The sequence below is a fragment of the Euphorbia lathyris genome, chromosome 3 (genome assembly GCF_963576675.1).
Source record: "Euphorbia lathyris chromosome 3, ddEupLath1.1, whole genome shotgun sequence".
Lineage (NCBI taxonomy): Eukaryota > Viridiplantae > Streptophyta > Magnoliopsida > Malpighiales > Euphorbiaceae > Euphorbia > Euphorbia lathyris.
Genome location: NC_088912.1, coordinates 92,972,197 through 92,985,240, shown reverse-complemented (window position 1 = coordinate 92,985,240; position 13,044 = coordinate 92,972,197). Strand labels below are relative to the sequence as shown.

Genomic DNA, 13,044 nt, shown 5'->3' with positions numbered 1-13,044 from the left:
TGATTCCTCCTATAATTCAGACTCATTGAAGGATAAGGAATCCTAATTTCATAAGGATTCTGGAAGAGGTGACAAGCCTTAAACCTAAACAAACACTATAAATAAACAAGTATTGACACAAGGTTCGGTACGTTAACTACTATCTCTCAATTAGTTCACACCCTTCGATTCGATCCAATCATAAACTAACTTAGTTATCAGGTTTGCCGTACTCTGGTCCCGTCTGATCTAAGTTCTGTTTTAAAGGTTCATTACGACGTCAGATTGTTCCAACGGTTTGGACATGTCATTACTTAAGTACACAGTTATCACACATGTTAATAACTTAAGTCTTTCTTAAAACGTAAGAATATTTTTTATTAATACATAAAATTTAAAGAAGAAATAACGATTTAATATAAATACTGATATATATTCAAGTGAACAAAATAATACTTGAAAATTTAGTAAAAGAAAAACTATTTAATTTTTGATACAAACTATTCAAATTAAATCTCTAAAAAATGTCCAAAAAATCAATTTTCAGTAAAATTCAATTCAACTGATTTCAATTTATTTAAATTTCTAATAATAATAATAATAAAAATAAAAATAAATTCTCTCATATTTAATACATAATTAATTAATTAATAATAGTAATTAGAGATAGAAAAAGTTTTTAATCATCTAATTCCTAAAACCTAAATTATCAATAAACACTACTCTTCAAACCTCTAAAATTATTAAAAAAAAAATACTAAAAAAAACTTTCAAACGTGAATCAAATTTTCTTTTTTTAGGAATGAACCCAATATTAAATAGGTAACTTTTTTTTTTACCAAAAACCAAAATATGTAAAAGTGACGTTGTGAATTTGAACCTGTCCCAAAAATGAATTATTACTTATTATGGTGCGTGGCATATTCGTAAATAAATAAAAAACGCCGCCGTGTTTGAAGCACTGTACTTTTCCGGTATATAGCTTTGCCAGTCGCACACTGTCATTTTCAGAGCTCTCATTGAGCGGAGAGGAAGAGAAAGGAAAAAAGAGGAAACCAAAACGTTTTGTAAATTGTTACACACAATGAATCGCAGAAAGAAGAAGCTCTACGATGAGGGTAATGTCTTAAAGCATTTTCTTCCATTTTCCTATTTCTGTGTTTCTACAGACAAGTGAAATTGTGCTGCAGATATGTAATTGGAGCACAAACGGCTCAGTTTTTGCTTGATTTATTTCGATTGTTTTCACAGGCGTGTCTGGAGTGAAGAAAAACGCAAATGCAGAGGATGTTGATGTTGACCATGGAGATGAAGACGAAGACGATGGTAAGATAAATAGTGAAACTGATGCATTTTTTTATATGTTATTGGATTTCTAGGGTTTTAGCTTGGCGTGCATGTCTAAGTTCTGTTTTTCTGATACTTCAAAAGTTTCTGTTCCAAATGGGTTTTCACTGATAGGTTTTGGATTTCAGCCTTAGTTTTTCGAAATTCGGGCCCTTTTGTTTTTGGTTGAGTACTCTCATCTTTTAATTTGCAAGAGCAAGTTTCTGGTCGGCGAAATGGTTTTATGTCCCGCGATTACTCGCCGGTGGAGCCTTTTTATATTGTCTCGCCGTGTTTTTCAGTTCGCACGTTTGCTTCTGTATGTACTAAAAAAGAGGAATTCAGAGACTTTGAAGTTTCTCCTCCATTTACTTGGCTATTCAATGGGCGTCAGTCTTCATAAACTGCTTCAACTATTTTTTTTATGTGGGTTTAATCCATGTACTTTTTTTTATATGAAAATTGTTTTTGAAGTTTGATTTCAATTTCGGTGTCAGTATTTATATTTTTTTCTGTTCCTTCTACATACTGTTTTTACAATTTCATTAAATTGTGCTTCCATTGACACTCACTTTCGTATTACAGAATGGGTATAATAAAATTTCTCAACACATAAAATTTTAAATTTTTAACAATAACAAGAACTCTCTAATTATTATTATTCAGAAAATATTTATGTAAAGTTGTTTGACACATTGATTTAGTTTTTATATTTGCTACTAAATCTTTGAACTTGCGAGTAATTAGTAACTCACTTGCATGAATACCTTCTTCTTGAATCCAAAATGTTTCTAACCTTTCAAGAATATTGAAAGCTTCTTGGCATGTAACATTTTCTATTTCTACACTATCATCACCTGCATGATTATCTTCTTGCAAGTTTGAATTCTTAATATATATATATACACACACATATATATACATCTAAAAATATAATTATTCCTATATAGAATATTCCTATATAGAGGTTTAACTGTATTTCTCTTTGATACATATATATTCCATTTTTCCTCCCTGAAAGTAGCTTGATTTTGCTATAAAAATATTGTAAGCTTATTATTCTTCAGTTTGCTGCGGCAAACAGTGTTATGAGCTATGAAAACATCCTAACCATAACTTTCTCATTTTTCTCTTGGTCTTTCTCATAACCTCTGTTGTTAGAGTATGCATGTTTCGGGGTTATTGGTTCATTGTTTATATCCTTAACAGAGCTATTATTTTGGTGTTGTGAAGAGCTGGTTTTGTTATTCTTTATTCACTAGATCATATAATGAAATGTTCACACTGATGATTGGAATTGGCCTGGATGATTAGATGATAGCTTGGACGAATTTGAAAGTGATGGGTTTATTGTCAGCGATAATGAGGAGGAAGAGGATCAAGATGGGAAAAACAAATGGAAAAGGAAGAAAAAGTACAGGTGATTTAATAATTTATTCCTAAATGTAGCTTGATAAATATGTAATACAATTAAAAATTCCAATTATTTCTAATTCCATTCTGTAGTAATCTATTCGAGGATTTTGTTCTTGATGATGATGATTTGGAGTTGCTCCAAGAAAACAAAAATTCAGGCATAGGCCAGAGCAGTAATGATGTAAGTGTTATTCCCTTTTTCGACTTTGTTGAATCTTTCCTTTTATTTGTGAAAGGAAATATGAAATTTTGTGCACTAAAGGTGCATATGTTTGTTTTTTGTTTTAAAGTTAATCATTTCTAGTTATTTTGCTACCTTTAATCATCAAAAGCCAGCTGCCCTTGTGATATTGCTTTCTTCATAGAAATTGTCTCAGGGATATGCAAAGTTCAAACGGCTAAAGAAAACGGATACTAGCAGTAGGAGCAAAGCCAACTCAGACATTTCGGATGATGATGGTAGATTACCTTTTACTTTAGTCAGGTGTCTTTTGAAGTGTTTATAATTTGTGGCCCTGTCTGACTGTTTTTATTGGTTAATTTCCATTAATTTTTTTTTTCTTTTAGAATTGTTATGTGATGATGGCTCTAAAGATGGAGAAGTCATGTCTGATGCTGAGGAGGATGAAATGGCTGATTTTATTGTTTATGATGAAATTGGACATGAGGCTGAAGTTCAAACAAGGTACATATTGTCTATTTCTGATCCCTTGATTTCAATATTTTCTTTTTTGAAAGTTTAGATTGCACTCTAGATATATGCCATTCAAAGTATGATTGTTGTTGTGGACTTTTTTCTTAGGCAACTTAAGCAGGGATCAAAGAGAGTAACGGTTGCTTCTTCATCTGTCCCAGAGGAAGCTAGCAACATGTTTGGTAACATGGCTGAAATTCTAAACAGTCATGTAGTTAAGGTTGTCCAGTCGGATGACATTAATGGGTACGAGTTAGATAAGTATGCAACTGAGAGGAATGACCGGATGAACAAGAGTGATGTCCCAGAGAGGATGCAGGTCCACAATTTTTCCATTAATGATATCTGTTTCAGTCCACTTACCAAACTGTTGTCAAATTCTTACACTGTGATGAGGACTAATAAATGTTTCTTTAGATGTCCGAGGAAATTGCTGGGCCTGCACCAGTTGATGAAAAGAGCAGGGAAGAAGAAAGCTCCTGGATTCTTAATCAGCTTTCATCGAACACATGTTTGTTAAGTTCAATTAAAGACACAGATCTAGTAAAGAGAATTAGCAAGGAAGATATCATGACATTTTTGAAGTTGCGTCATGTGGAGAAGTATGATGTGAGTAGCATAGGCAAACATCATTTTTCTCTTTTTTCAAATATTTGATCATGCTTTGATTTCCCTCCTATTTTTCTAGATACCATTTATTGCAATGTATCGAAAAGAGAGGTGTCGCAGTCTATTGGAAGATCAGGAGGATGGCCTGGAAAGTGAAAATGATAATCAGGGTGGAGTAAAGCTGAGATTGAAGTGGCACAAGGTATCTTTTCTTGTGATTGCTAACAATTAATGTTAGCAGGCTTGCTCTCTGCCTTTTAGTCATGTACATCCTTCTCTCCTCATTTTTTCTTACCTTGATTGAGTAAAAACTAAGAAGTTTTTATGATAGAAGAGGAGAACGCTCACATAAATGAACAGTTGTGACTACTAAAAGAAGAATAAGTTGCATGAAAATAGGCTGATATATTTTGTAAGTAGATAATTTATTCCATATTTTGCAGGTTCTCTGGGCCATTGATGAACTAGACAAAAAGTATTTGCTCATTCAGAAGCGCAAGAATGCCCTCCAGATATATTACAACAGGCGGTACGAAGATGAACGTTGCAATGTTGATGATGTTGCAAAGCTATCTTCACTTGAGCAGCAGTTTGATAGAATGATCAAGTCTCTTAAGTCTGCTGAAACAGAGAGAGATATTGATGATGTGGATGCTAAGTTTAACATGTATTTTCCTCCATCTGCGGAGGGCAAGATAAGAAAATCAAAGCAGTCTAGTAGGATATTTGAATACAGTAACTGCAGTGAGGCTGGCTTATCGAAGCTTGCAGGGAAATTTGGATATAGTGCTGAGCAATTTGGATCGCTTCTTACTCTAGGCAAACCGGTAACTTCACTTTGTGCATAACTTCGTTTTATTGGAACTAGTCTCACATCACTTTGAGTTGAGAGGGAGAATAAAAGTTTTGAGCCAAGGAGATACAAGAACTAATTGTGCTTAAGACTCTCAGAAGTGTATATAAATTAAAAGTAACAAGAGCTCAGCTTTCCAAATGCGCTGACTACTGCCTACAAATTTCACAGCTTTACTTCAATGTCTATATTCTTATTTTGTTCTTGGCTTAACCATCGGATGCATCTGTTACAGGGACTGGACTCGTGGGAAGCTCCTACTGAATCTCCAGAGACTATAGCTTTAAATTTTCTATCTCCAACATTTGGAACTCCAGAAGCAGCACTTAAAGGTGCTCGGCTCATGGTATGTTGTTAAGTTTGTGTTTCATCTACCTAATGGGCATCTTTTTCTTTCTTCTAATCGTATCTTGTCTTTGTGGTTGTTTTAGGCTGCAATAGAGATCAGTAGTGAGCCTTGTGTCAGAAAACATTTCAGTAGAATTTTTATGGAAAAAGCCTTGGTCTCCACATGCCCAACTCCTGAAGGAGACAGAGCAATAGATTCTTTTCATCTCTTTTATGGGGTTAAATGGCTGTCGGACAAGCCTGTTGATAAATTTGAGGAAGTGCAATGGCTTCTCATTCAGAAAGCTGAGGAGGAGAAACTCCTCCAGGTCACCATAAATATACCAGAAATAGCTCTGAATAAGTTAATCACTGACTCACATGAATTTCTTGTTCCAAGTAGTGACGGGGTTTCTGCTCAACTGTGGAATGAACAGAGAAAACTAATAATGCAGGATGTGTTTTTGAATTTTCTTCTTCCTTCATTCGAGAAAGAAACTCGAGACTTGTTGGCTGCCAGAGCAAAGAACTGGTTGCTTGAGGAATATCGGAAGCAGTTGTGGAAAAGAGCTTCTGTTGCACCTTATCAGCAGAACGAAAATCCCTCTGACCAGGAGAAAGTTGCTGCACCAAGGATTATGGCTTGCTGTTGGGGTCCTGGAAAGCCGCCAATTACATTTGTAATGTTGGGTCCTTCAGGACAGTTGGTTGATGTGTTGGAAACTGGGTCCCTTGGCCTGCGTTCACAAAATGTTATTGATCAACAAAGAAAGAAATATGACCAGCAACGTGTCCTTAAATTCATAAGCAATCATAAGCCAAGTGTAATTGTTCTTGGCGCTCTTAACATATCTTGCACTTGGTTAAAGGATGATATGGATGAGGTATCAAGCTCTAAACTTCATGCATGTGTTATTTTAAGTTATTTCTGTTCATAAGCTTGGGTTTGTATCTGGTCTTTGATTAATAACTCTTGCATCATATCTTGCACGCTATGGATTTCTACTTGAACTAGTATTATAGGTTTTTCTGGTCTTATGAAATATGTCGAAAATGCTACTGCATGTGGCCTCGCATGATTTTAGTTGATGTTGAAATTTTTATTCTAAAATGTTACCATTATTTTAATTTTTGCAACTTTGTTTCTTTTAGTATTCGATACTATTGTCTATTTTTCTTGATTAACGGCTGGCTGATTAGTCAAGAACAAGTGTCTGGGACTTCTGTGATAATTTTAGATTGGATAGAATTATACTAAGTTATGTTGATTAATTTGAATTTTAGTTCTTTATGGTACAAGCCTGCTGTGATAGTAAGCAGTTGCCTGATGGCAAATATTATGTTTAGGCATGTATATGATTGAAATGATTAAGTTCTTTGGGTTGGCATGAAAATGATGATGGTTTGCATTACTTCCTGCATTGATTTGTTCTTATCGGGCAAACCATGTAAACCTATATATAGTGTGTTTTTCATTTCCTGCTTTATCGTGGACTTTAGTAATTTTTGTTGGATGATCAATTTGTGAAATATGATACATTTGTTGTTGCATTCAGCTTATTCGTAACATAAATGAAGATCCTGGGGAAGTTGATAAAACAATAGGCAACGTCAGCATTGTTTATGGGGATCTATCATTGCCTGAGATTTATGAAACCTCAGAGGTTTCATCATGCCAATTACCTGGACAACAAGGTATAGCGAGATCACTTGATGTTTTAATGTTCTTAGTTCTCACCTGTTCTGATGCCTTGTGTAATTTGTAGGCATTGTCAGACGAGCTGTGGCTCTTGGCCGTTACCTCCAAAATCCTTTGGCTATGATTGCAACACTATGTAGTCCTCAGAAAGAGATTGTTACTTGGAAGCTTAGTTCCTTGGATCATTTTCTGACCCCTGATGAGAAGTATGGGATGATTGAACGGGTATTGCTTGATATAACCAACCAGGTAGGAATTGATGTAGATTTCGCTCAGAGCCATGACTGGCTTTTAGCTCCTCTCCAGTTTGTCTCTGGGCTTGGTCCCCAGAAGGCTGCCTTTATTCAGAGGGAGCTGCTTGGGGGTAAAACGTTCAATAGTCGTTATGATATGGCAAGCTGTGGATTGATGGGAAAGAAGATTTTCTATAATGCAGTGGGCTTTTTAAGAGTGCATAGTAATTACCTGCTTTCTGCTTCCAGTGAGCTTGCATTATTTGATGATACAAGAGTTCACCCCGAGTCATATGTTCTTGCAGAAAAATTTGTTAAGGCTGTAGTTAATGACGATTCTCAGGAACAGCCTCTATTGTCTGTTAAAGACAACCCTGAGCTGCTGGACAACTTCAATGTTGATGATTATGCAGAAAAATACGAAATAGAGCATGGGGAAAGCAAACGAGAGACTCTTCATGCTATAAAAGATGAACTGCTTCACGGATTTCTTGATCCTCGCATTCCTTATGAAAATCTGACACAGGATGAGCTTTTCATTCTGATATCAGGCAAGAATGAGGATGCATTTGCAGAAGGAAGAATCATTCAGGTTACTGTTCGACGAGTTCTATCACAGCGAGCATTCTGTGGTCTTGACTCTGGATTGACGGGTGTCATAGCGAAGGAGGATTATTTGGATGGAGGGGATGACTTTTCTTTGCCAGAAAAGCTACATGAAGGTGATTTGCTTACTTGCAAGATAAAATATCTTGACAAGACTAAATACCAAGTGTTCTTAACCTGTAAAGAAAGTGAGCTTAGGGGTTGCAGAAACCAGAATCCAAGTGAGCTTGATCAGTATTATTCTGAAAGCAAGAAAAGTTTGTTAGTACAGCAAAATGAAGCCCAGAAGGATGAGCTTGCAAAGAAACATTTCAAGCAGAGGAATATTAATCATCCGCACTTCAAAAATATAACAAGTGGCCAGGCAATGGAGGTATATTAGTTTGTATATTATGATTTATTGTTGTAAAATTATCAACTTTCTATATAAACTGATGGTATTTATTGCTGCTGATGTTTGAGCAGTTCCTTTCTGACAAGGATGTTGGTGAAAGTATTTTCCATCCAAGTTCAAGGGGCCCTAGTTATCTTACACTAACACTGAAAGTCTATGATGGACTCTTTGTTCACAAAGACATAATTGAAGGAGAGAAAGACTGCACAACCATCACAAGTTTGCTCCATATAGGGAAGTCGTTGAAGATAGGGGATTCCATTTTTAATGATCTAGATGAGGTTAGTGCTTTGATCTCTACTTCCTCTGGTACGCTCTACTACTTAAGGTCTAACATCCAGATCAGGAATTTTGTGGCAGGTTTTCAATACAAAATTTGATAAAATGTCATTTTCAAGATTTAGAGAATATGTTGAATGCATTAAATTACTTGCGATCTTTCGATATATCCCTTATTTGGATCAAATTCCAAGCCAAATTTAAATTGATTTCACTTACTAGAATTCATTTCAATTTAATTACTAACCATTTATTTTGTTTGGGATTTTTTTAACAGGGATTAAATTCAGTTAGTAATCAATTCATTTCACATATTTTCGTTAATACTCCTATGAAGAAGAATAAGAAGAAATCGATTGGGATGTTTTAGTAACTGTATAACAAACAAACCAAGTTGAATTGAATTCCCATGATCATTTTGGCATGATTTCCAATTTTCACAATTCACCTTGATTTATATTACGAAAGAATTCAATTCTTTCAGAGAAGTTTTTCCAAATAGAAGAATAGAGAAAAAAAGTCCATTTGAATTGAACTACTTCCAAAATAGACTTTCCAAACAGTTCCCAGAAGAATTTTCACACGTGGATATCGTGCATTCCATCTATATATGTAGAAAATCAAGTTTAAGATGTATAACTAAGCTGGTAATATTGGTGCACCAAGAAGGGATCCACTTGAATCCCAACCTAAAAGAAACTGTCTGCTCGGATGTGCTTAACCTCTTTTTAGCTCACATGCCTGTCTTTTCTGTTTACAGTGATATGATATTTATAGATTTTTCTTTCTGAATCTTTGCTGAAGTTTCTGAACTTTTCTCTTTTCAAGTAGCAATTTTTCACATGGTTTTGCTTCTTTTTCAGCGATTCTTGATGCTTTTCCTTGTTTTCACGAATAGGTTTTGGACCGGTTTGTGAACCCATTGGTGAGCCACCTGAAAGCAATGATAAGCTTCCGAAAGTTCAAGAAGGGTTCAAAAGCAGAGATTGACGGACTGTTAAAAGCTGAGAAAGCTGAATACCCAATGAGGATTCCTTACTGTTTTGGTCTTTCTTATGAGCATCCTGGTACCTTCATCTTGTCTTATATAAGAACAAACCTTCACCATGAGTATGTTGGTGTATATCCTGAAGGATTCAAATATAGGAAGCAGATATTTGCAATGGTTGAACAGGTTGTGGCATATTTCCAAAAACACATTGATGATCCAATACCAAAACGTAATCTTTCATCTTCTTCCACCGAAGGATCCAATGATGGTGGTTGGCAAAGCCAGTTTGGTTCAGGTGAATTTTGTACATTTGTGAATTAGTTTCATACTGCACAAGATTATTCCTTTCTTCTCTTGTCTTTGCAATTGAATCATGACGAACCGTTTCTATCCAGAATTAAAAACATATTTTTAGCCTCTTGTCAAAATTTTGACATTTTGCTTTTCGATTTCAATTTGGTAACGTTAAGTTCATGTGGTTTTATTCATTGTTGAAATACAGCTCCTATAGTTAAGTGTGCATCACACGTTCCATGATTCACCTAACATTTCATGCAGCTTGTGTTATGTGCCGCTTGATGGCAGATGCATGTTGGACTGTGCAAACTGATTTCAGCAATATACAGGCGCTAAATGTCACTGAATTAAAGTTCAGTGGCTGAAGTTGATTTGACAATGGCAAAATGCCAAAAGTATGTTAATATCAATTTACTCAGTATGCTAATACAGGTGTTTTGTTTTTTTGGAGGTGGAGGAGAAGGTCATCCAAGTGGATTGCCTAGGCCAAATGGTGACCGAGGACGCGGCCGTGGCCGTGGCCGTCGTGGACGTGGCCGTCGAGATGATTCCGATAACAACGGAAATGATTATTCCCAAAAGGATGATTTTTCGGGTGGATGGAGTGGTGGTGGAAGTGGTAATTCTGATGATTTTAGCTCTGGTGGTAGAGGCAGGGGCAATCGAGGTGGGCGAGGAGGAAGGCGGGGGCGGGGGCGGTTTAATAGTGACAGTGACTCAGGTTATAATACCTCCAACTGGGGCTCAAATGATAATGATAATGATAAAGGCGAAGACGATAATAGGATGAACACTTCTTCCGGTGGTGGAAATTGGGGTGCTGGCGCCAGCGGCAGCTGGGGTGGCAACAATTCAAATGGGAATTCTTCAGGTGGGAATGCTGGCGGTGGCTGGAGCAGCAGCTTTGGTAGTGAATCAAAAGGTATTCTTGGAAGTGGTCCTGCTTCACCTCCAGGTGATAGCAAGAAAAATTGGGGAAGTGAAGACAGTGGTGGAGGCGGAAGCGGATGGGGCGGTGGTGGCAAGAAAAATAAGGGAAGTGAAGACAGTGATGGAGGTGGAAGCGGATGGGGTGGTGGTGACAAGAAAAATTGGGGAAATGAAGATAGTGGTGGAGGTGGAGGAAGCGGATGGGGCGGTGGTGGCAAGAAAAATAAGGGAAGTGAAGACAGTGATGGAGGTGGAAGTGGATGGGGTGGTGGTGACAAGAAAAATTGGGGAAATGAAGATAGTGGTGGAGGTGGAGGAAGCGGATGGGGTGGAGGTGGCAAGAAAAATTTGGGAAGTGAAGACAGTGGTGGAGGAAGCGGATGGGGTGGTGGTGGCAAGAAAAATTGGGGAAGTGAAGGCACTGGTGGAGGTGGTGGAGAAAGCGGATGGGGTGGTGGTGGCAAGAAAAATTGGGGAAGTGAAGACACTGGTGGTGGCAAGAAAAATTGGGGAAGTGAAGATAGTGGTGGAGGCGGAAGTGGATGGGGTGGTGGTGGCAAGAAAAATTGGGGAAGTGAAGGCAGTGGTGGAGGCGGATGGGGTGGTGGTGACAAAAATGAAGACAGAAGTGCTACAGCTGGTGAATGGGGTGGCAGGGAAAGGGGAAGGGGAAGGGATAATCAAGGTGGAAGAAATGGCCGTGGGAGGCAAGGGTATGGAGGAAGGCAGGGAAGTGAAGGCACTGGTGGAGAAAGTGGATGGGGTGGTGGTGGCAAGAAAAATTGGGGAAGTGAAGACACTGGCGGTGGTGGAGAAAGCACATGGGGTGGAGGCAAGAAAAATTGGGGAAGTGAAGATAGTGGTGGAGGCGGAAGTGGATGGGGTGGTGGTGGCAAGAAAAATTGGGGAAGTGAAGACACTGGCGGTGGTGGAGAAAGCACATGGGGTGGAGGCAAGAAAAATTGGGGAAGTGAAGACAGTGGTGGTGGCAAGAAAAATTGGGGAAGTGAAGATAGTGGTGGTGGAGAAAGCACATGGGGTGGAGGCAAGAAAAATTGGGGAAGTGAAGACAGTGGTGGTGGCAAGAAAAATTGGGGAAGTGAAGATAGTGGTGGAGGTGGAAGTGGATGGAGTGGTGGTGGCAAGAAAAATTGGGGAAGTGAAGATAGTGGTGGAGGCGGAAGTGGATGGGGTGGTGGTGGCAAGAAAAATTGGGGAAGTGAAGACAGTGGTGGAGGCGGATGGGGTGGTGGTGACAAAAATGAAGACAGAAGTAATACAGCTGGTGAATGGAGTGGCAGGGGAAGGGGCCGTGGGAGGCAAGGGTATGGAGGAAGGCGGGGACGTGGGCGTGGGTTCAACAGTGGCAGTGATTCAGGTGATAATAACTCCAGCTGGGGTGGCAACAATTCAGGTGGAAATTCTTGGGGCGGTGATGCCAGTGGTGGCGGAGGCAGCAATAGCTCTGGGAAGAAAGGTGGTTGGGGAAGTGAAGACAATGGAGGCCAAACTGGTTGGGGTGGGGGTGGCAGCAGTAACTCCGGGAAGAAAGATTGGGGAAGTAAAGACAGTGGCGGCCAAAGTGGATGGGGTGGGGGTGGCAACAGTAACTCCGAGAAGAAAGATGGTTGGGGAAGTGGAGCCAGTGGTGGTGGAAGCACTTCTGAGAAGAAAGTTGGTTGGGGAAGTGAAGCCAGTGGTGGCGGTGGTCAAAGTGGTTGGGGTGGGGGTGGCAACAGTAACTCCGAGAAGAAAGATGGTTGGGGAAGTGGAGCCAGTGGTGGTGGAAGCACCTTTGAGAAGAAAGATGGTTGGGGAAGTGGAGCCAGTGGTGGCGGTGGCGACAGTAACTCCGGGAAGAAAGATGGTTGGGGAAGTGGAGCTGGTGGTGGTGGCGGCGACAGTAACTCTGGGAAGAAAGATGGTTGGGGAAGTGAAGGAAGTGGTGGCGGCCAAAGTGGATGGGGTGGGGGTGGAAACAGTAACTCCGGGAAGAAAGATGGGTGGTGAAACTTGTGCAGCTACAAGTATGGTAAGTTATTTTTGGTAAGAACACAAGTAGTACAGTAATGAAATAGAGAAAGCTATTTAGGTTTGTTTTGTTATTCAGGAAAATGTATCATTTTGAGCATTTTAAACGATGTCTAACTTTTGATGTACATATACCATCTTACGATGAAGTAGTTTCTTTTGGCTAATGCTGTTTCTTTTTAATTCCTATCTGCATAGCTTTCTTTACTTTTGAATGGAATTATTCCCAACTTTAATAGTTTTATGGATGAAAGAAGCCCCTGATCTTTCATTTTCATACATTATTGCGCCTCTCACTAACGGAACCTCCAACCGTTAGTGGAGGACTCAATGCATATGAAATTAAAGATCATGGATATTCAATTACTTTTAGTTTGCAT

At 38.6% G+C, this 13,044-nt stretch overlaps 1 protein-coding gene across 2 annotated transcripts; it reads left to right on the top strand.

Annotated features, from left to right (window-relative positions):
• The first annotated feature begins 998 nt into the window (after positions 1–998).
• LOC136223338 (transcription elongation factor SPT6 homolog) lies at positions 999–12,851 on the top strand. 2 transcript variants are annotated; one of them, XM_066011271.1, is made up of 17 exons: positions 999–1,097; positions 1,231–1,305; positions 2,620–2,725; positions 2,812–2,902; positions 3,099–3,180; positions 3,289–3,406; positions 3,524–3,734; positions 3,833–4,024; positions 4,104–4,226; positions 4,468–4,851; positions 5,113–5,223; positions 5,309–6,088; positions 6,761–6,899; positions 6,971–8,115; positions 8,208–8,417; positions 9,314–9,701; positions 10,155–12,851. In XM_066011271.1, the coding sequence occupies exons 1-17, from the start codon at positions 1,064–1,066 to the stop codon at positions 12,641–12,643; spliced, it is 6,678 nt and encodes a 2,225-aa protein (XP_065867343.1). In that variant the 5' UTR covers positions 999–1,063; the 3' UTR covers positions 12,644–12,851. The 2 variants fall into 2 exon arrangements, with proteins under 2 accessions (XP_065867343.1, XP_065867342.1); XM_066011270.1 differs by having other exon boundaries at positions 3,087–3,180.
• The last annotated feature ends 193 nt before the right edge of the window (positions 12,852–13,044 follow it).